Below are 24,383 nucleotides of genomic sequence, written 5' to 3'. Positions count from 1 at the left end.
GTTTTAGAAACTCGTGAAAGTTTTTTTTCTGTGGTGTATCGTAATCATACGTTTTCTATGGAATTAGCTGCTGTCTGGAAATCGCTTGAAATTTGTCGGGTCTGCGAATTTTCTCATATTTCGGTCTGATCGTTACCGTATATAAAGTAATTTATAATGTCGACTCCTGTCGAAGTTTCCGACTCTGTGTGTATAGTATGTTTCAAAGGAATTGAAATTTACTCTGTCGGTGAGTGTGACCATCCCGTTTGTTTCGAATGTTCGACACGGATGAGGGTATTATGCCTGCAAAATGAGTGCCCCATATGCAGGGCAGATCTCTCGAAGGTATGATTATATTTGCTCAATAAATTATCTAATTTTATATTGGAAAACTATTGCGTAATGTTTGTAAACTTTGGAGAAATGTAACAACTCTTTGCGTGGCTGTTCTATCACTTTATCTCGAGTGTCCTAGTATGAACATGTGTTTAGTATAATATATATTATTTCATTTTATATGGGCCATAGTTTACTGATTACAGGCCCAGAGATAAATTATGTTAACGGAATTATTTCACGTTGAAAAATGGTTGGATTAAAAAAATTAAATGGTTTACTTATTTTTTTGTATTAATTTATTAACGTCATTTAAAATATTGCGCAATTTATAAGGTCATAAAAATTTAAACATTGTAATTTTTTTATGTATAAATCAATTACCTGGTCAACAAGTCTATGCATAAAGTGTTAAAGCCCAGCTACACTACTCGCGAAGTTGATCGAAGTTGACCTAATACGATAGTGTGGGCACGAACTTCGCTTCGCTTCGGGCATCTTCGCTTCGCTTGGCCCGACTTCCGATTGTTGTCGGTAAATGCGCCCGAGTCAAAGGACTCGAAGTTCGAACACGAAGTGTCTGGCCACACTACTCGGTTCACTTCAGTTCGCTTCGAGACGTCGTGTTTGGTGGTTGTGCGTGCGCAGAGTCATAGTGACTATACGTAATAAAATATGGCTTCTACACTGTGGTCACAGGACCTAATTTTTTTGTTCCTAGAAACACTCCAATCCGAGGCGGTTATTTGGGACCCAATTGAAAGGGACCATAAAGATAACTAACTAACCATCACGCCGTTTCCCCGCAGGGGTAGGCAGAGAGGACGGACCGCCAAACAACTCGGTCTTGGCACACACTCCTTGCCTCATTCACATTCATACATCGTCTCATACATACTCTTCTATTATTCTGACTCTTGACATGGCCCGACTCGAGTATCTGATTCACTTGATCGTGCCATGTCTTCCTCGGGCGTCCCCGACTATATGATGCAAATTTGAATGGTAGCAGTACCATTCAAATTTGCATCATATATCCTCCTTTTTTTATATTTTTTTATAGTGAATACCTCACAAGAGTCCCAACTGCTCCCGTCTGGAGCCAGTGAGACTATGGCATCCCCAATTGGGGGATGTTGTGAGGCTGAAGGTAAGTGGGGAAGGGAAAAAGGAAGGTGGGGAAGTACCTGGCTATTCAGATCTAGTCACTAAACACGGTTAAAGCCATTTGGAGCAACGTTTCAATTCTGAATGGTGGTCTTACACCAGGGCGATACTGGTAGTATCTTCCACTCTGGAACGTGCCGCAAATATACTATATATTATTTTAATTAATTAATTGTGAAATAACACAAATTAATCAAATAAAATTTATTTGCGCACGCCGGGTTCGAACCCGCGACCTTCGGAATGGCAGTCCAATGCGTTACCACTGGACTATGCCGGCCGTCACACTCCTATCTTCGCTCATTCGCTCTACATGCCCAAACCATCTAAGCGTCCCTTTCTTAATCTTACTCATTACGCTTACATCAGCCTTGCACTCTTTGCGGATCTCCACATTCCTCACACGATCAAACATGGTTTTACCACACATACGCCCTTGAGGTGATTTTTCACAAAAACGGCGCTTTACAAATTATCCAATTATTATTATTATTATTATTATACGCCTCAGGGATCTCATATCAACAGCATTTAATCTAATTTCATCCTTTATTTGCCACTTGAACGTCCATGTTGCCTAGTGCACGGACTCCGAGAGACTGAGCTACTCGCGAAGTTGCACGAGTGTGTGGGCACGCACTTCGGACTTCGGCTAACTTCGTCGAGGACTTCGTCGAAGCGCCGAAGCGAGTAGTGTAGCGGCCGCTTTATGTTATACTATGACCGAATGTATGTCTAGTCTTTTTGTTTCAGAGTGAAAATATTGTAAAAATGTCACTTCTTTTACATTAATCAAAATGTAGTTATTTAGATCTTAACGTATCTCAAAGATTTATTTTCTCCAAAATAGGTAATTTCTCTAAACACGCATAATCTTTTTCTGCCTTTTGTATATTAAATTCATTCCCGAATTTATATCTGTTAATGGTTTTGATTTATTTGTAATCCAAAAAAATTTGGATTAAATTTTGAAAAGTGTCTCTTAAAATAATATTTGATAATTGTGTAAAAGGTTGAAATACTCTGATTCGTGTTTAATAACTTTGACGTTAATAACAATTGCATCAATATTATGCAATAACCTGTTTAACTAATTTTAAAGTTATTTCCAACAACATTTTGATTCTGATTCTGGGCGATAACTGAATAATACCTTCAATTGAAGTAAAGCAAAGATTGTTTATAACAAGTAGATTCGGTAAAGGTTACGAATTCCGCCTCACTCTTAATACGCAATATTTCACTTTCAAATAAATAGATTTAGCTTTATTAATTCAAAACATGATTTATTATGTCGGGGGAGACGGAAATATACGCACTTTTAATTTTAATTTCGTTTATTAAGTCACTTACGCGATATGTCACACGAGATTTCAAAGAAACAAAATAATGTGACATTTGCCGGAAATACCACAACTAGTTATTTACCTAGCCAGTGCGCGGGTTAGGTACAGTACCTACCTACGAACTAATTCAGTTAAAGAAAATAAAATCTTGAAAATATTAAATTAATATATATATAACCTAACCTAATCTAACTGTGATTTTCTATAGCAAAAAAATGCCCCTTTAATAACGCCTGCTCGCGTCCCCTTTAGAGTTACATCCCAGTTTTCAAATAGTATGTGGGCTACGCTAGGTTTGTATAGACTTGTTTGTGATATAATAATAATACCTATTTGCCATGTTCTAACCTAACCTAACCTAAACTACCTAAACGGAATACGTTTAATCACATTTTATTCTATTTGTTTGTTATTCGGGTTATTTTATTTAATTATATGTTGATTATTTGTCATAAATAATACATTGACTTACATATTAATGTGGACTAATTATACACGATGATATTATTTATTTTATATGGCAATACTATTTTTTTTTTGGTTGGCAGCAGTGTCTATGAAATATTTTGTAGGTATGAATTACGATATTATGAATATAATCCAGCTCTTGATATGAACATAGTCGCTTTCGGCGGCGCCGCATACTAATTGACACATCGCGTAAGTGACTTAATAAACGAAATTAAAATTAAAAGTGCGTATATTTCGGTCTCCCCCGACATAATAAATCATGTTTTGAATTAATAAAGCTAAATCCATTTATTTGAAAGCGAAATATTGCGTATTAAGAGTGAAGCGGAATAGGAGAAAATTAATGTAGATTCTTTCCTGTCTTATGACCCATCATTTAAATAAATGGTGTGTCCATACACCAGGAAAGTACCAACCTATTTTATTTACACTTATTAGATCTACTTATTGAAGACAATATTAGCGATTCCTAAATTAATATTTGAAACAGAAAAATCAGAAAAAGATACGGTCACACCTAGGAATTGAACCCAGGACCCTCGCCTTGCCGGGTCGCCTCTCTACCTACTGAGCTATGGGACCCTATCTCCGGTCATATTTAACTGTATCATACTTTGAATAAGAACTACCGACTTTGCCTGCAAGTGTCCTGGGTTCGAGTCCTAGATGTGACCGTATCTTTTTCTGTTTCAAATATTCGTTTAGGAATCGCTTATATTGTCTTCAATAATTAAATATTACAATTTGAGGTTTTACTCATTAAGTTATTCCAAAGAATCAAAAAATTTATTAGATCATTTAGCAGCACGAAAACAGTGACAATTACTCTTCTATATTTCAATTTTTGTTAAATATACAGAAAATAGGGACACGGTCAATGCCCACTCTTGATAGAAAAAAAAAATACTTAGATAATGAGAAGTAAGTAGTTCAGTTTTCGGAAATAGCCATTTTGTAAAAAAAAAAAAAACGATAATTTTGACTTCTTTTTTTCATTCCATATTTTGACAATATTAGCGATTTTCAAACAAAAATCAGAAAAAGTTACGGTCGCATCTAGGAATTAACCCAAGACCTTAGCCTGCCGGGGTGCTGCTCTACCACTGAGCTAATCTGACCCTATTTCCTTTGGTCATTAAACTATAACATACTTCGACTAAGAACTACCAACATTATCTTCATTTTGTGTCTTGGATAAATATATCCATTTTTATCTAAATGTGTGCATCTATTGAAGTAAGTGAGGGATGAATAGATGATTTCCGATTTGATAGATTATTTTAGATTTCCCAGATGCAACTGTTTTCTGTTTCAAACTTTCATTTGATTGTCTTCAATGGTTATATATTACAATTTGAGGTTTTGCTTTCAATTTACTCATTATTACTCATTAAGTTATTCCAAAAATAAAAATAGTTTATTTTAAGCTGATTTATTTTTTAATTAAATCCAAACTATGAACCTATTTTAGGATTGTACGTTCATATTTTGGGTTAAATAAGAGAAGAAATAAAACTTAACTTTAAACTTTAACATCAACAACAATGGCCGCCAAGTGATTAATCGATTTTAATTTTCAGGAAATAAGTATTAAACTGCATTATTTTCAATTTTCGGAAACTGAAATACCAATTTCTTATTATTTTCTAACTGATTCAAAGTTTTTTTCTATTAAAAGTGCGTTTCCTATTTTCTGTATAATTTTTTTTCCGAAATGAGAACCTACTGCATTAATACACATAATTATCTGTTATTCCAAAAAGAAATGATGTATTGTCATAGTTAAGATGAAGTGTAAATTGATTATTTGTTATCACCCCCTTCCTATACAAACCTGATTAGAACACAAGAGATAATAAACATAGATTAGGATTTGTTTAATGGCCCTTTTTGTAACAGATAAAGAGAGTGAGACACAGAAAAAATCACTACATATACAATGTCCTAAATGTTCAGCATGCAGAAATTACCAAGCAATCTCTATTATCTCTAAATAGTATTATTAAATAGTTGCTATTCGCGTCTGTCTGTTTGTGCGCTTAGTTCTTCTTTTTTTATTTTTCTTATTAAATAATATGAAAAGCCCAGGAAAGTAGATATCCCCATTGAGACATGAAGTTTACTTTTTACCTCCAACGTTTTCTGTTGAGTTTTTCCACCCTCCGAACATCTGATGTAAGATGCAGATCAATCCTTTTTTTTTTAACTCATCGGCATACCTGCCGCCTAGTTTGGGCGGCTGCATTTCTTTCGCATCGGCATATTGAGGTGGTTAAAACTCCCCTATATAAAAGCAGAAGCAAAAGTGTTTCTGGGGTTCAATACTTAACAGTAAGAATCAGATGTCACAAATATAAGTCAGTATGGTGATCATCAAAAGTGAATACAGTGGAAATCCTAGTGCACAAAATAAAATAAAAATGATGTCAATTTGTCTATTTCCCCAGGTAATATTCTCGCACTTTCGAGAACCCTATAAGAAGTTGAGCACGCAGCCTTTTAAAAACGCGCTTTTCGAGCCTAAGTTTAAAATATGCTTCGTGGACGACGAGATAAAGGATGCGTACCACAAGATGCTGGAGCACCATTGCCGCAAGTGCGACGACTCTTTGGAGCCATTCAACACCTTCGGCGCCCTCAAAGACCATCTGCGCAAGGAACACGACCTGTTCTTCTGCGATCTGTGCATCGAGAATTTAAAGGTAAACCAAGATCGTTATACAGCTTCTTTAAGGTGATTTTTCACAAAACTGTGCTATAGAAATCAACCAATTATTGTTATAATCTCTTTAGTCATCACAGACCGGTAATATGATACATAATTACATGTTGGCGTGGCCGGGATATATAACTTGATAGTTTAGCCAAGATCCCCCTCCCCTCCCTCAAGATAATGTGGGTACACGTGGCAGCCGAGGTTATAAATCCCTGTAAATTTAAATATGTAATACATATCTTCATATAGCTTTCTCGTGTGGTTGAGTATTTGTAATATATATTTAACATTATGGGATATCAATATTCATACTGTAATTGCCGTTTGTAACGAGCTTTAACTTCAGTGAAAACTTATTATTAGTTTAATAGTCTTAAAAAAGTTTCGACTGAAAAAGAGTTTCGGTCTATAGGAACACCTAGACGGTGATAAACGTCTCACATCGCCAATCTGTCCCGGAAAATTTTAATGTATTGCACAAAAGACATTGACATAGGAAACAAGGAAAGTCCATTCTTGAAAGCGGGTTGGGCTATCATTGCCTTTTATAATACGATACAAGTTAAAGTTTGCGCCCCTAGATCGGCGTTCCAAGACTTTTAGTGTAATCTAGGCGAGGCTCTAGGGCTAAAAGGGAAATGAGGTTTTTGTACATAAAACTACACACATAAAAATGATGCAACATTATACAGTCAAGAAAATGATTTAAAAAATGTATTAATTTAATCTCTCGGGCAAAGAGTCGATGAGAATTGTTGTATTGTGAGCATTATTTATTAACAATGATAAGAAAAATTTATGGGAAATATGTGTGTACTAGTTTTTAATTGTTAATTTTTTATTTGAATCTTGCAATAACTGCACTTAATCAATTTGCATGCTATTTTTATCTAAATACATTATCAGATTTATTTTTTATGTGTGAAAATATGGTGTCCCAGGAAAGCAATACATACTGCTGTACCTGCTACCACCTACAGAAAGCAATACATACTGCTGTACCTGCTACCACCTACAGAAAGCAATACATACTGCTGTACCTGCTACCACCTACAGAAAGCAATACATACTGCTGTACCTGCTACCACCTACAGAAAGCAATACATACTGCTGTACCTGCTACCACCTACAGAAAGCAATACATACTGCTTACCTGCTACCACCTACAGAAAGCAATACATACTGCTGTACCTGCTACCACCTACAGAAAGCAATACATACTGCTGTACCTGCTACCACCTACAGAAAGCAATACATACTGCTTACCTGCTACCACCTACAGAAAGCAATACATACTGCTGTACCTGCTACCACCTACAGAAAGCAATACATACTGCTGTACCTGCTACCACCTACAGAAAGCAATACATACTGCTTACCTGCTACCACCTACAGAAAGCAATACATACTGCTGTACATGCTACCACCTACAGAAAGCAATACATACTGCTGTACCTGCTACCACCTACAGAAAGCAATACATACTGCTGTACCTGCTACCACCTACAGAAAGCAATACATACTGCTGTACCTGCTACCACCTACAGAAAGCAATACATACTGCTTACCTGCTACCACCTACAGAAAGCAATACATACTGCTGTACCTGCTACCACCTACAGAAAGCAATACATACTGCTGTACCTGCTACAACCTACAGAAAGCAATACATACTGCTTACCTGCTACCACCTACAGAAAGCAATACATACTGCTGTACCTGCTACCACCTACAGAAAGCAATACATACTGCTGTACCTGCTACCACCTACAGAAAGCAATACATACTGCTGTACCTGCTACCACCTACAGAAAGCAATACATACTGCTTACCTGCTACCACCTACAGAAAGCAATACATACTGCTGTACCTGCTACCACCTACAGAAAGCAATACATACTGCTGTACCTGCTACCACCTACAGAAAGCAATACATACTGCTGTACCTGCTACCACCTACAGAAAGCAATACATACTGCTTACCTGCTACCACCTACAGAAAGCAATACATACTGCTGTACCTGCTACCACCTACAGAAAGCAATACATACTGCTGTACCTGCTACCACCTACAGAAAGCAATACATACTGCTGTACCTGCTACCACCTACAGAAATATTTTTTATTACTATTTAAAATTGTTATTTTACGTCATGCAAAATTTGCCTTGAAATTGGCTCGATGAGATAAGGGTAGTAGGATGACAAAAGTGAAACAATATTTGGAAAATTTAAATTACTTTGCTTATGGAAAAATGCAATTATTAACCTGCCCAAGGTCAAAGCAGAAAATCCTCCGAATGCATTTAGGTGCTGGCCGCAAACCGCCTGGAAGCAGTGAGACTATGGCATCCCCAATTGGGGTATCGTGTGAGGATGGAGGTAGTGGGGAGGGGAAGGAGATCTGGTCACCAAGCATGGCTAAAGCCATTTCAAGCAAGCGTTTCAATTCTGAATTGTTTACATATAATTACACCAGGGCGATACTGAGAGTATCTTCCACTCTGGAATGTGCTGCAAACATACCATATATTATTTTGAATGATTAAATTGTGAAATAACATTCCTAAACTGGGTGTTAAGAGACGTACTTGACTTGACTTTTTAATTATGTTTTAAAATCTTCCACGTGTCGTCACTGGACACTCTGTAACCGTCCAACTCCTTACATCTACCCTAGCTGTCCAATTCCTATTGATTTTCTATGTTTTAAAATCTTCCACGTGTCGTCACTGGACACTCGTGTATCCGTCCAACTCCTTACATCTACCCTAGCTGTCCAATTTCTACTGATTTTCTATGCATTTTGTTTAAAAATAAAAAATCATTCAAAATATCACCGTAGATCAAAATTTCATTTACATTTTTTACTCTAAATGATGCGAGGAATTAGGGCAGATGTGTAATGGAAGATTGCTCTCAAATGTGTGCTTATGTATGTAGATGTGTTGCCAACTCCAATCCTCTAAGAGATGGTATTACAGTATTGTTGCAGTTGCAGCTTACAGCTCTGAAAACGTGTTTTATGTGTTGAGAATAATTTAGATATTTGGGTCAATATTTATACCCTGTTTTATAAACAATTATGTACTAAACACAGTATATGTTTTCAGATTTTTACAAATGAAAGAAAATGTTATACAAGACAACAGTTAGCACACCATCGAAGGAAGGGTGACATTGACGACACGTCTCACAAGTAAGCAATCTATATTATTATACATGACAACAATTAGGACTCTATCGGAGGAAGTGTGACATTGACGACACGTCTCTCAAGTGAGCAATCTATATTATTATACAAGACAACAGTTAGGACACCATCGAAGGAAGGGTGACATTTACGACACGTCTCTCAAGTGAGCAATCTATATTATTTTTAACATTATGTATTAACAAAGTACAATCTGATTAATTTTTAAATTCAGGTACAACTTTTTCTTTTTAACTTATTTTGAAGATTATACCAATTAATGTAATATATCATTGAAGAACATAATACTAATAAATCTAAATGAAACATAAAACAGAACAAGACACAGAAAAATATAAAAATAATAGTCATAACTAGGAATTGAACCCAAGATCTCCGTTGCTTATGTTGTGATGGAAATCTTACACAGCCGAGGAATTGAAGTCACGATGCCAGGGTGGGAAACAGTCGCAATGCCAACTCAGCCACTGACCAGTCAAAATGCCGGTCAACTCGGCCACTGATTTATTAAACTAAATAATTTTGACTGTCCTAAAACGGGAAACTTCCTAGTTGGACAGTCAAAGCTTCCTTTCATATTTGTATATCTTGTATGTAATAAATGTAAAAATAAAAAAAATAAAAAAATAAATTTTAAAAAAAACATGTGAAATCCTAACAAATAAAATGTTTTAGATTTTGCACTTATTTTCAAAATCAGTATGTTTTATCCATATTGGGAATAAGATATTATTAGTTCTTATTACCCATTATTATAATAGAATGTGTTTTGTGCAGGGGTCACCCGCTGTGCGAGTTCTGCGACCAGCGATATATGGACACAGACGAGCTGTTCCGGCACCTGCGCAAAGACCACCTGTATTGCCACTTGTGCGACGCGGATGGCTTCCACCAGTTCTACGGCTCGTACGGGGCGATGCGAGACCACTTCCGCCGCGACCACTATCTCTGTGAAGAGGAAGAGTGTGGCGAGCAGAAGGTCACGGGCGTCTTCAGAACTGACATCGACCTCAGAGGTGCGTTACTCGATGTTATCCTTCTGCAGCCTCTTTGGACTGCACACCCTTCTCACAAGAACTCTAATAGCTGTAGGAAAGGATAAAGAAACTAACTAATTTATCGAACATATTTCCAGAGATATGAATGAATTTCGTTTCTGTAACCTGCATGTATGCAATACAGCGAAGACTCAAATCTAGAAATGACTTAACCGCGTGAGATCCATATAGCCTGTTGAAATGACTTTAGACGCTTCCCGCTGGCTGAGAGTTAAGTTAGTATGCGGGTCGCAGAGGGTTTGTGTGTTAACCCATTACCACCATGATTTTATTTTTATTTTTATAAACTTGAATCATCATTATAATCCGATAGTATAGGCTTAAAGAATAGCCCAAAATCAGTTTTAGAATTTTCCACCAGCCCGCTCTCTCGCCAGAGCGTCTAGAAAATTGATGCCTAAACGCAACTCTTGGAGGTAACCCCCTTCAGCAAAATTTATGTCAACTATGGGTAAAATGCATGAATTATATTGATGAAACTGTAAATGTCAACTGTATGAATTATATTGATAATATAAAATAAATAATTGCCTTTGTTTTTAATTCAATTAAAAATAATATATATTAATGGAAAATGCGCAAAATAACAAAAAATTCAATATTAAAAAAAAAAACATTGTAAAATGAGTAAAAGTAACCAAATCTAAGCAAATTATTCTCTAAGTGATACGATAAATGAAGGGCGCGGTTGCCGGCCCGTCACCGATAGACTGTTGGATTTTTTTTTACATAGAGCACAACGAATTCGAGATTCGCCACAATATGTCAAATTAAATTCTTGCATTCGACGCACACGATTCCCATCTTCTGCGTCATGGCCTTCTTCCTTCACACGAGAATCTCCGAATCCGGTATTGACCTGATTTAGAAAAGACAGTAAAAGAGTACAGGTCCAATAAAAGAGTACAACTTCCACACGGATTGCTTTCTGGGAAGGTTTTCTCTGTCGCCTATTCATCTAGTTTCCCATATCATGCTCGTACTTCCTAAAGAAGCATAGCAACTTCCATCCATTTTAAAGAGTGCTGCTCAGGCAAGATGCAAATAAAGGCCAGTACCACTTCTTTCACCGAATGTTGACCCGATAATTTTGTATACCATTATCATGGAGGTCTACCCCACCCATTCCCAAATTATAATTTCGTGTTGGCACGCTGGGCAACCGATTTTTTTTGCATGCTTCCTTCAAAACTTTGCCTTTTTGTCTTTCTTCAATTTCTGCCAACTCTGCACTTGACTTACTGGCTCCATTCGATCATAGTTCGTGGCCACTGTTACTTCACGGTTGTCCTAACCAACGGCATACGAGGATTTAGCTTTCTACGTCTACCACCGCATCAAATTCACATGCTAGGTAAATGTTCGCTATGCGCAAGGGAAATATAGAAGAAAATGTTACCTTTAGGTAATTACTTTCCTGTCTTCAACTTGCCTGAAGCTTCAAGGTTAGGGAAGCGAACTGGCTTACATATGCCAGTAGCGCACATTCTCTTATCCTTCAGGATACACATCAAATGGTGAGATGTGAAGAAATTGTCCATAAATAACTCATGGCGTGCGGGGAACTCTATATATTCCATCATAGACAGTACGAAGGATAATCTCTGACCTAATACGGGGTCATATGTATCAGATGCTCAGGAATATGGCATTTCTTGGAAACAGGTAGCCTTCGGAGGAAGCAAGACACCAAATCTCGTAGCCAACTTTGATTGGCTTATTCTTAATGTACATCTTGCAATAATGTCGACCGAAATATGGCACCATTTGCTCGTCGATGGAAATTTTGTGTGCAAAAACACCAAATTGAAGATATTTCACGTTTAGCATGTTAAACAATGGACGAACCTACAAATAAAGATGGAACGTTAGTCGAAGAATACTAAATATAAAAAGTTTATGTTATGGCTACTATACCTTAGCCATTCTGTCGGTTATATCTAGATTGTTGTTATCGCAAAAATGTATATAGCGCTTTATCATCTTCATCTTATGCTTATAATTCTATGTTGAAACAGTGTTGTCGACTATTTCATCTTTTGATAACAATATGTGATTCACACATGTTTTATTTTTTTCCGTTTTAAATTTTTTTTTTTTTTCAAAATGGGTCTATTTTCAGGGCTTTAGTAAAAAAAATATTAAAAATAGAATAATTAATAAAATTTATTAAATTATGTTAATTATTGAAAGCTAACATACCAATCTGTAAATGCTGCATAACAACTTGGTGGGATTTAGCTTTATTCACAGTGAAAAAAATCATACTTTTCATCTATTTTTTTGATGCCTATAGACATCGTCATGGAGGTAATGGGTTAATATAAAATTACATAATATATAGCAATAAATGTTCAAATTAAGTACAGTATTTAGGATTACTATTCTAGAATCGGTAGGAGAAAGAATTCCCTATGAAATTTCCAGGACGGACATTGAATTTCATCAAAGTCGCCTCTTATCCGAGGAATATTACTTTGCTTATCTTTAAAAATGTATATATGTACTACAGACAGCTATTTCTACTGGGCTGTTAATTATTTCATCATGCCCCTAAAGTGAAGTGAACATCTGGCACATTTGCAAATTTAAAAAAACGTGACGATCATGCAACTAAATATGCAGTTTCATATTGCATTAATCTTTTTGCTTGAGCAGTTGTTTTCATAATATCATTACCAGAATCATCAATCGATATAAATAAAAATGTTTGTTCAAAATTTTAAATCTGCAAAATTCTTCACCGATTGCTTTGAAATTTTGACGCACCGTTCTATTCGAATACGCATGTGTTTTTATATACCTACATTATTTAGATGTCACCTGTGACAGGTAAAAACAGCGCTATCAGTTGGACGGTAAAACAGCCCTATACAGCCATCTGTTGGACGTGAAAGCAACATGCGCTATTGTTTCTCTGTCTGCACAGACAGACTTGAGCCACAGCAAGGCGTTGCGGGGTACTAGTTTTAAATATAAACAAACATATTTCCGAAAACGATGTGCGTACAATTAACATTCTTATTACTATATTTATATTTTTAAAAGAAAGACAAATATTCCCCAGTTACGAATAAGTTGATGACAGTATTTGAAAATGTACTTGTATTAGCACAGTAAGCGGAAATGTTGCTTGTGTTGTGATGGAGGAATTGAACGCACGACGCCTGGGCTCAGCCACTGACCGGTCTACATCTTATTTCTATTACTACTCAATTTGACTGTGCATCCCTTGTACATTGGTGCGAGTAAGTGCACTAAACCAGTGGCGGTTCTTAACGGGGGAACGCTGAGGACCATCCCCATTAGAAATTCCCGAAACTAACTAAATGAAAAAATTACTATTCATCAAAATGAATGAATTCTATTCAATACTATTCATCAAATTGAATGAATAATTATTAGCAATTAACATTTGCAGAAATATAATATTAAAATTTATTTCCATTGATTTTTAAGCTCGAAATTTGAACAGTTTCTACGGACGAACTGACGTTCGCTCCGCACACTAACACACTTGAGCTCGAGTTACTGTCTATAAACCACACGCTAACAGTGCACGCACAGTACATTTCCTAGGCATTCTGCGAAAGTGCGCACTTGTATGTGAATTTCATAGAGCTCAGGGTGAGAATTACATTTGATAATAATATTGCATTAATTTTATTATTATATGTAAATTGGTTTATTCCTAATTAGAGTTTTTTAATTTATACTGTGTTTAGACGTCTGATTAGGTACATGAATGTTTGGGAGTGAGATTTCAGTACACACAAGTGCTCGAGCCGCCACTGCATTCATCTTGTACTGCAAATTATGTATAAGGTTTCTGTTTGATATCGAGTTGGAATAGAATTAATTCAAGAATTGCCATATAATAAAATTTATTCATGAATTGCGATAGAATAGAACTAATTCAATGATTTCAATAGAATAGAATTAATTCAAGAATTGCGATAAGAATAGAATTAAATCAAGAATTGCGATAGTAATTTCGTACAAAACATGTACATTATACAATGGAACCTATCTCCCATTTTTTTCAATACTTAATAATGTATCCACTGTAAAAACAGAATTAGGTGTATTCAATTTAACCAACCTCATATGTAGTTAATTTTTTTTTTTTTACCATCATATTTTTTGTCAGTCCTCACAATTGTTTGTAAATTTAAAACCCATAAAGTTAAAAACGTTTTAATTTAATGATGTGTGAAATGAACACTTGAAACACAATAAGGCCGTCACTTGGAGCTCTGTCGGCAGTAGAAATTAGCAGTACCAATTGATAATATAATGTTGTTTGCCTCTGTTGTTCAGCTCACAAGACATCGGACCCTTCCTTAAATACATCACTTTCTGTTATACATATTTATGTTAGTAAATATTGCTTATAAGAAAGAGCGACATGTGTGTTCCCTTCTGAACGGTGTAATAATGTAGATTGACGTTGTTCCCCGTCCAGCTCACAAGGCCACGGAGCACGGCAAGGGCCTCAGCAAACAGGCGGCGCGCCAGGCCCGCACGCTGGAGCTGCAGTTCACGCTGACCCCACGCCTAACGCGCCCCCCGCCGCATCAGCACCACAGGTGAGGCGGGAAGCCAGCATCCTTATTACACCTTAGTCTCTCCAATCGGTTCCATGATAACTCCTCCAAATGACAATTCTACACACCTATACAAAGTGCTATAAAGTTATGAAATAGTAACTATTTAACCTAGTTTTTGTTATTTGTTATTGGGGTGTTATGCCGTGTTTCGCTAACTCCTTCTTTAGCCAACGTTTCGGACAGCATTGCAGTGTCCATCATCAGGGCAGATATGTTATTTGAGGTTGTGGTGAAATGTGAGCTTATGTATGAGGTTGTGATACCGTGTTGCCAGCTCCAACCCTCTGAGCTAACATTAAGGTATCATTATTTTATTTTTTTATTTAAAGTGGTTTTCTTCGTTTAGCTCTGGTGTATCCGTCAATTACCGGATACCAAGAACTATTAAGCTTAGCTCCATCGTCTCTATTGATGTTTACGGGATTTTTATGGATTTCAATGGCCTCCGTAATCAGCCGTGCTCTATAAGTTTTGTGTCTCCCCAGGACTTCAGGAACAAATCCAAAGTAATGCCCGGTGTCAATCAAATGCTCGGCAATTGCCGACTTGTCAGGGTGGCCGAGTTTACAAGCTCTGAAATGTTCTGAGATCCTTTTGGAGATAGTCCGCTCTGTCCACAACCTCAAATAACACATCTGCCCTGATGATGGACACTGCAATGCTGTCCGAAACGTTGGCTAAAGAAGGAGTTAGCGAAACACGGCATAACACCCCAAAAACAAATAACAAGAATTCTTTTGGCCGTGAAAATCTTAAATCATATTAGTTTTTGTTTGATCACTTTTCCATAACTTTATAGCACTTTTTATAGGTGTGTTGAATTTTCATTTTGAGGAGTTATCATGGAACCAAATGAAATATATCAATGGACATGGATTGGCTTCTAATACTCACTGTTGAAAGATACGCTGTCTTACATATTGGAAAAACTAACCCTAAACATGCATACAAATGTATGCTACTAATATAAATTAATTTAAAGCTCGATTGAATTTGTATTTGGAGAGAAAAAACAACCCGGTTACTGTTAACTTATTGTAAAATCAGATATGAGCGCATCCGCAGAATGCTGCCTGTTCATTAAATAATAATAAAAAAGTGACTTAGTTTATATTGATCTAATGAAATAATTAAACTCATAGCGTCTGTAGTATGTTCAACAGGCCAGAGCAAGAACCCGTCTACGAGCCCGTGTACGAAGAACCCCTAATGATGGCTGCACCTTCCCACTCCATCGACATGGGCAGCACCACACAGTTCCCCACGCTCGGCGGCGAGGGCGGACCTGCAGCCCCCCTGCCCGGCTTGGGGAGGCCCGCACACCTGCGCCAGTCAGCCGGCGCCCTGGTGCGCACGCAGCAGAACTTCCCGTCGCTAGCTGGCGAGGGCGCGTGCCCGCCCCCCTCGCAGACCCCCGCACCGTCGGCCGGGCCCTCCTTCCGCGTTAACATCACTCATCAATCTTCGGTGCCTGGCCCGTCCAGCGCTCTCATAAGGACTAATAGTGAGATATTTTCTTTTCTGTCCATTTGTAATATTAAAATTTCTAAATAAATCATAAATCTGACAAGTAATTGATGACATATTTCAAAATACGCAATAAGTTCTGCAAGGGACTAGTGCTTATGTGGGAAAACCTTATGTATGGGATAAATAGGGTGCCGGTTGGTTATACAACTGTAAAACAAATAGATTATTTGTCTTTGCAGCCAAACCCAACGTGTCCATCCAGGTGCACAACCGTCCCCAGTCGTCGGGCAACCCGTTCCGCATCACGGAGACCAGCAACAAACAGCTGGCCATGAAGCTAGCCGACAAGCAGCAGCTGCAGGAGACCAGCAAGAAGTTCATGGACGAGTTTCCCAGTCTCAGCAAGAAGGACCGCAGCTTGCTCATGGACAACCACTACACCAGCTACGCGCCAGCGACCACTACCAACCTCGCCAAGAAGGTATGAACACTTTTCTCGCCTAACTGACTGAAAACTTATATTCGTCCTATTTCTTACACTTAGATTGTATTACCAGTCACAAACGAAAATTAGTAATTTTAAATCGAATTCTAGACGTATAAACTTTTTTCTACAAAAAAGTATAAATTTATTTCGGAAGATTGTTCTTTTATCTAGTAAAGTCACATTTAAAATTTTTTAAAAGTATGTAATTTTTTTTAAACATATTTTTTGAATTTTCAATCGAAATGTTGAATTATACCACACATAATTCATATTGTACAATCATACATTAGTATAAGTCAATAAATTATCTAGTTTTAGCGCTTTTCAGAATTTCAATTTTACTTCAAATAAAATTATTAATAAAAGAATACGAGCACGCATTTCGTGACGAAAATCCCTCAATTTGACTATTTATTTACGGACGTACAAAACGATAAATTTCAGACATTTTACTCGAACATTATTAAAAATAATTATGACCAAAAATTAACATGAAAAGAATATAATTCTACGAATCGCGTTTGAGTGCTTTCTATTTTGCATTTTACGCGAACAGCCACAGTGAAAATTGGCCATTATCTGTGCCGAAATGCGGCAGCGAGTATACGCTATAGTATACCCTGCACTCGGGATATTAACATTTTAAAGAAATTATTCGGCTAAAATAAAATTACCGTGAAAAGTTTCATTAGAAAATAAAAGTTGCAATATCAAAAATATTTCTGGAATATTCATTATGAGAAAAAACATAGATTAGTGATATTTAATTTTTCATGTATATTCTCACACTTTACAAGGTTAGGTTTAGCGTTGTCTGAACCATCCAATGTTATTCAGTCAGATGTATTAAACATTTAGCGATTGTGTTGTTTCTTTTCCAGGGGAAAGAACCAACTAAGAATTTATTTTTATTCTTAGCAAATTATGTTCCATTGGTATGTGTAATCTGATAGTATTACTCTAACGTCTGGACGGTTTCGGCCCTCTGATTGGTCAAATTCAAATTGTATGTTTCGGGTAAATTCCGCATAGCCTTCCCGCAAAAAATATAAATCGGGGGTCTGCAGGCAAAAAACGACTACTCTACTCCTCAATTTTAACCAACCTTAAGGTTCGTATCGGATTGCAGGCGACCGGACCCAAAAAATTAAGACCCGATTTCTAACTGAAATAGGATCGCCTCATGTAATATGAGATTTCTTCAAAAACATTGTTTCTGCTCATATAATTTTTGGATAACATCGAAGAACATATGTTTTAGAAAGTTAATAATCCATTGGATTAATTACATTACAATAAAAATTATCCACAATTACATGTTATATAAGAATCACGCATTCTAAGGTTCCTTGAAAATGTCAATCCCTCCTTTACCGGCTGAGGTAGTTTCCCTATTGGCCGACAGAGCGCACCTCTGTCAGCATAAGACCGAATAATAGTGTTTCATTTGAAATAATCCCTAACAACTACCGTTTTATTTATAAAAAAACAAACATTTGATTCAACTTGTTCTACAAACCCTCGCCATATTTTAGACCAGCAGATGTATTACAGATTCTGCACACATCTCTGACCGCAGGTAAACAAAGTCGGAATGAAACAAGTTTTGGAGGACTTTCTGGAGGAGGAATGTTAAAATAAGTATATCGACCTCAGTTGAATGGTTAAAGTGCATTTGAAACAGGATGTGATGAGTTCTTAGAAAATCTGAAAATTTTGTCTCGTCACATTTTTTTGTTTGTATTTTCAGGCCTTTTTTGATTAAATATGTAATGACGAAGGATGAAAAACGTGTATGATTAATACACCTTTCTTTCTTTTCAACTTGCAACACTTTCCAGAGTTGTATCATCAGTACCTAATTTTTCAATCCTTCTCTTCCCCGTGATATTCTCCTCTTTACTACCTCTCACTAAAATCTCAAATGCGGACCTCGGTAAGCAGTCCAAGTATTTTGTTGTTGTGTAATTCCTTGTATAAATGGCAAAACAAATTAGTAATAAGACCGCGAGTTTCATCTATTAACATTTATTTTGAAAAATGTACAAAAGCACTTTTGAAAGTATTAAAACTAAAAGAACAGTAATCAAGTAACTACGTGAGTAGGTAATTTACACCCTACCCTTAAAATGTACAGTATTTTGACTATTCTAAACCATTTTCAACATCAACTGACAATAAATAATAACTCTTTGCATTTACGATTTTGAATTACATTGATATTTAATATTATTTACGTAAATAATAATTTCGCACCATTTTGACAGAACACCGATATGAAGTTCGCGCAAAATTCACTTTTATTTGTAGGAAGTGTAGGCACTGCCAACCCAATAAAAAAAACATGAAACACAATCGGAAGATAGAAACGCTTTGTGGATTGTAAAATTAGCCAGCAAATGTCTGATGTGACATGTACTTATATGTATAATAAAACAATCATTTTGCCAGGTATATATATATTTACATAACATATATTAATTTACCTTTACCCATTTAGGCAATTATTTGGGATCTGCCCACCCTTAAATAAAGCGTTCAGATTTTAGGTTAGGTTAGGTTATTATAGGTTAGCTTGAGTTAGGATAAGCTGTCTAGGTTGGGTTATTATAGGTTAGCTTGAGTTAGGATAAGCTGTCTAGGTTGGGTTATTATAGGTTAGCTTGAGTTAGGATAAGCTGTCTAGGTTGGGTTATTATAGGTTAGCTTGAGTTAGGATAAGCTGTCTAGGTTGGGTTATTATAGGTTAGGTTAGGATAGGTGTGGATGTGTTAAGTTATGTTGGTTGGGTTTTTTTACTTACAGAAATATTTTTAAAAACTTGCCTTAATACCCTTATTTTAATTAAGGTGAATCAAAAGGTTTTATTTAAAAATATTTCGTAATAGCCGTGGCCAGCAATCCCGAATATTTACCAAAAATACTTGTGTTTATTTTTATGTTTACTAAATTCGTTGTCCAACAACTTATTTGGTAAAATTCTAGAACTGAGAATTCATAATAATGAATGAAGCCGCTTGCCCTTGCCCTGCATATTACCCTGCTGGTATGAATCCGGTGTATCTGTCTCATTCTAAAATTGCCCTAACGCCAAAGACTGTCTTTTTCCTTAACCCAGTCAATAAATAAAAATAGAATTCTTTTGTTAATATGTTTAGGTGTCGGCGCCTCCAACTCCTGCGCCCGCAGTCGCTGTTGTCGCCCCGGTCAAGGCCCCTCCACCACCCACCCTAGAGGCCTTCCCCGCCCTCAGCTCTGCGGGAAGCGCGCCCGCCCAGCCGCAGTGGATCACCCCACGCGCTCGGGAGACCCCGGCACCCAAACCCTCCAAGGTTGCTGCTGCCCCACAGCCCCCCCTGTCCAGCGCGGCCGAGTTCCCCTCGCTCAAGTCCAAATCCAAGAAGAAGAATGACAAAGCAGTCCCTGCACCCATCCTGCGGCCTGAAGAATCTACCACCAATATCAACAACAATATAGTGAAGAAAGATAAAAAGAAGAACAAGAATGAAACTACAGAACGTCCGCCTGAGACGGCGCCTCCGGATTTTGCATCCAAAATCAAAATTAACGAAAAACAAACTACCAAGAATATAACGGAGATAAAACCCAAAAGAAATATTGCGCCCGCACCAACTTTCGAGACCTCCACCAAGGATAAAAAGAATGCCAACCTAAAGAATGGACACGTTCAAGAGAAGAGGGAAAAGGAGCGATGGAGTGAACCGAAGATCAAACCAGTGGAAAATAAGAGTTCCCCTAAAGTATCTCCCACGGCCAGCTTAGAGGATCAGTTCCCTACTCTGAGTGTGGCCAAAACCAAGCCCCCCTCGCTCAAGATGGCCAAAACCAAGCCACCCCCTCCCGGCTTCTCCAAACCGGTCACCGTCCCCCCGCCCGGCTTCAGCAACTTCCACCGAGCCGTCCCGCCCTGCAACGGCTTCACCTTCACCAGCTCTTCGGGACAGAATTATAACATTCCCGCTCATAATTACGTGCAACCCATCGATTTCAATGATCGCAACAAATCTCTCGTCGCCAAATTCATGGAGGTTCTCACTTCTCCGGAGTCTTTTAACGAATTCAAGCAGTTGTCGCAGATGTTTAGAGAAGGGACCTTCTCATCCGAGTCGTATTACAAGCATTGCGTCAAGTGCCTGGGAAAGTCATTTGACGAGGTTTTCCCCGAGTTACTCGCACTCCTGCCTGACATCAGCAGGCAACAGGAGCTGCACGCAGTTTACGTGGCGCAGAAGTCGGAGGCCATGGACATGTGTCAGACGTGTGGCCAAGTCATGACGGAGGACGACGTGAAGCGCCATCAGAGTTTCCACAGCATGCAGTCCAACTTCCCGGCCCTGGGGGCGCCCGTGGCCCCCGGGCACTAGGCCTCCCCGCCTGGTCACCTGCTCGCCCACTCTGCTGTGTACTTCAGTGCCTTATGTACAGACTCCTCGTTTTGTTATCAATCCACTTTCGGTTGATCTTCAGTCTAATTAAGTTTTGTAACCATTGTATATAATTATTATTATTTATTTCACGTTTAAACGTTATCTATTATAAAAATCAACATTTTATCTAACGTCAAAGAATTATTAAGTGTTGAGTAGTTTATATTAGAAGTAAGAATTAAGTCGGGTTAGGTTCTTGAGCTTTTCCCGGCTGGCTAATTCTTTCATCTCTGTTCTTGTAAATAATATAATACCCTTTATATCCGCCCTATTGAAGATAATGATTAAGTGTCTATTTGCAAATATGTGTGTAATGAATATGTACTTTTATTATATTACATATTTGTATCAGATTGTTTTATATTGAAAAGTAATTTTTTTCTACAGAATGGTAAATAATACTAGCGCCCGGATCCATGAAAAGTTCAATAATTGGATGTGGGTAACTTTTTATAAATGTCCTCGTAGTTGATTATTGCACCGTGATGCAATCATATGTCGTTTTATTTTTGTCCTGCGCAAAAAATATCAAAAAATTTATTTGGTTTTAGAGAATTTAGATGGGAAGAGACATTTGTATAAAATTTACTGACACACTGTTACCAACTTAGCCGATTAGTAAAATTGCTTGCGATGAGCTCTTTTTATCAATGCACAGGTGGTAATCATTAAGCTGATTGTGAAAATAGGTCTTGTAAATAATAATGTGTTATTCTTCCCCTGAACTTACCGTTGCAAGTTGATATGTATCCCAGACTGCAACATGTATTGTCACTTGATATACAAAGTCATATTGCAGTACTAAAAGTGTTCTCTTTTTCAAACATAGTTACAGTAAGAAAAATTGCATTTTCCCAAGTTACAGTATGAAAACATGCATTTTAGAAGAAATATTCACATTAGTTGCTATTTTGCCTTCTTACCTATGTACATTATTCTCCCGACGGGACAATGCATGTGTTTTCCCCCGACCTTCCTTTACACAGTTGACAAATGATGTAATGAAGCTTGTAATGCCAATAACCACTTTGATGATCCTCTCGTGTACTCTAATGAAGATGCTTGTGTTTGAACTTTTGCAGTAAATATATTTTATTTTTGTAAGCGCGATGGTAGAATGTTTTTTATACTCTTGTCTCGTGTTGACATAATTATATTATTTTTTTAATATTATTGTAAGCCATTGAATCTTTTATCTGTGGACAAAATAAGGCTTTAAAATAAGCTTTCATTTCTGTTAGCAACACATCTATTTTACTTTAAAACATGCTTTCATTTCTGTTAGCAACACATCTATTTTACTTATGAAATATTTATCACAATGGTGCTAAAAACTAATTATTCATACAATGGGAAATATACATTGAAAAATGTGTTTTTTTTTAAAATTATTATTTTACCTCTTTAACTCCCAAGTGAACTGTTCAATTTGTTAAACAATTTGTTTTGATTCAAAATAACTGAAAATCAATATGAGATACATAATTATAATTATTATGTATCTCTTATTACACGTAAGAAAGATCTCATTTTGGAGATATCTAAAAAAAAGTGCACATTCAAGTTCACTGCCCACAATTGGAAAGCAGGATTATGTTTGGTAGAATTATCAGACAAGGTATAGGTATACATATATATATATATTTGTGAATGGCTGCAGAAGTAAATGTGTTTATCCTTAGCTATTTTCGTGCTCAAACCTTTAGACCTTATTTGTATCAATTATTTCACATTCCTTCAGTGGTTATTTTTAAAATCAGCGTGGATTCCCCAGTGATGATGATCCTATTGTGATGAGTTTCCAAATGTGTGCATTATTATTGTATTCTAGAATAAAATCATGACAAATCACTGAAAGTTAGTTATATTAAATTCATATTCTTCTTTTTTTAAAGTTATCTCATAACCTCCCCCACCCCCACCATTTCTAAATCGTCTCACTTATTACAGTACTTATTAAATTAAATTGTGTGTCATCAATTTTATTGACCTGCTAAAACATCAATGCGATGAGAATACTAAATTAAAATTTTACTTGAAACACTGATGTTTATATTTTACTTGAAACACTGATGTTTGTGTCGTTCAACTAATTTATTTTGTATTCAAGTTTATACAAATTGTCGCATTGGTGATTTTGTGTATTTTTTACTAGCCTACGAAGACCTCTTGCTTTCTTTGAAGATATGGAATATACATACCTTGGTAGAATATAATAACGAAGGCGGGAACTGTGAAGTATCATGTCACAACTCACGCATTAAGTGCGGCGAGCCGAACCATCACAAAGAATGCCGCATGCTTTGGTAGTGTATGGGTTATATAAATATGTCGGTGCTGGCTGCATCTGGCTGTGAGTCCTATCCAATGGGACATATATAAAGTTGTACCAGCTAGTATTTGTGTAACTGTTAAACATTTGTAAAGTAAAGCGTTTCTCGGATAAATTGAAAGTTCAGTACCCGCCTTCAGACTCGCTAATAATTTTGTCCACTGAAAAAATTTATCTGTACGTCGCATTTGTATCCATTTTACAAATCTATAAACAAACAAAATACAATAATGACTGTAATACACAACAATTGAACAATAAATGATAATGTTTTTACAAGAAAAGTATTTATTTTTGTTGAATGATTATACTTTTTTATGACTGAGAAAATGGAACATCACTCCGCCGCTACAAGAGGTGGAATATACGAACCACATTTTGACTAAATTTTTGTTCACAAACTGCAAAAATAACCTGACGTCCATCTTACTTTACCTTTTTTTTTTAATTTGTAATATGTATTGATTTTTTTTTTAAATTGTATAAATATAAATATGGTTAGAAATAAAGTTACTCCATTTTCTCAATGATGTGATGAGTGTTTTTTCTTGAATACCAATTCCGTAACTTGATTTTTCTTCTTCGGGGAGATTATTACTTGTACCAAGTTCACCCGAATAACTTTTTTAAGGTTAAACACGACGCTAGTTATATATTCTATGTGTTCAAGGTATTGTTTTACAATATTAAGACAAATTATTTGCGCTCATACATACGCTATATGAATAAACAGTTTTGTCCGTAAAA

The 24,383-nt window shown here is 36.7% G+C and overlaps 1 protein-coding gene across 2 annotated transcripts; it reads left to right on the top strand.

Moving 5' to 3' along the window:
• The first annotated feature begins 66 nt into the window (after positions 1–66).
• Positions 67–24,148, top strand: LOC149418964 (E3 ubiquitin-protein ligase ZNF598). Of its 2 annotated transcripts, none has more exons than XM_089638001.1 (8): positions 67–327; positions 5,750–6,004; positions 9,131–9,216; positions 10,009–10,247; positions 14,755–14,878; positions 16,063–16,403; positions 16,609–16,850; positions 20,015–24,148. In XM_089638001.1, exons 1-8 carry the CDS (start codon positions 157–159, stop codon positions 21,239–21,241), a joined length of 2,685 nt encoding a protein of 894 aa, XP_089494127.1. In that variant the 5' UTR covers positions 67–156; the 3' UTR covers positions 21,242–24,148. The 2 variants fall into 2 exon arrangements, with proteins under 2 accessions (XP_089494127.1, XP_089494126.1); XM_089638000.1 differs by having other exon boundaries at positions 16,051–16,403.
• Positions 24,149–24,383: the final 235 nt, after the last annotated feature.

The sequence above is a fragment of the Hesperophylax consimilis genome, chromosome 12 (genome assembly GCF_061612785.1).
Source record: "Hesperophylax consimilis isolate HC1 chromosome 12, BYU_Hcon_1.0, whole genome shotgun sequence".
NCBI classification, from domain to species: Eukaryota; Metazoa; Arthropoda; class Insecta; order Trichoptera; family Limnephilidae; genus Hesperophylax; species Hesperophylax consimilis.
Note: the sequence above shows the minus strand (reverse complement) of the source record. Positions and strands in the feature narration are given on the sequence as shown.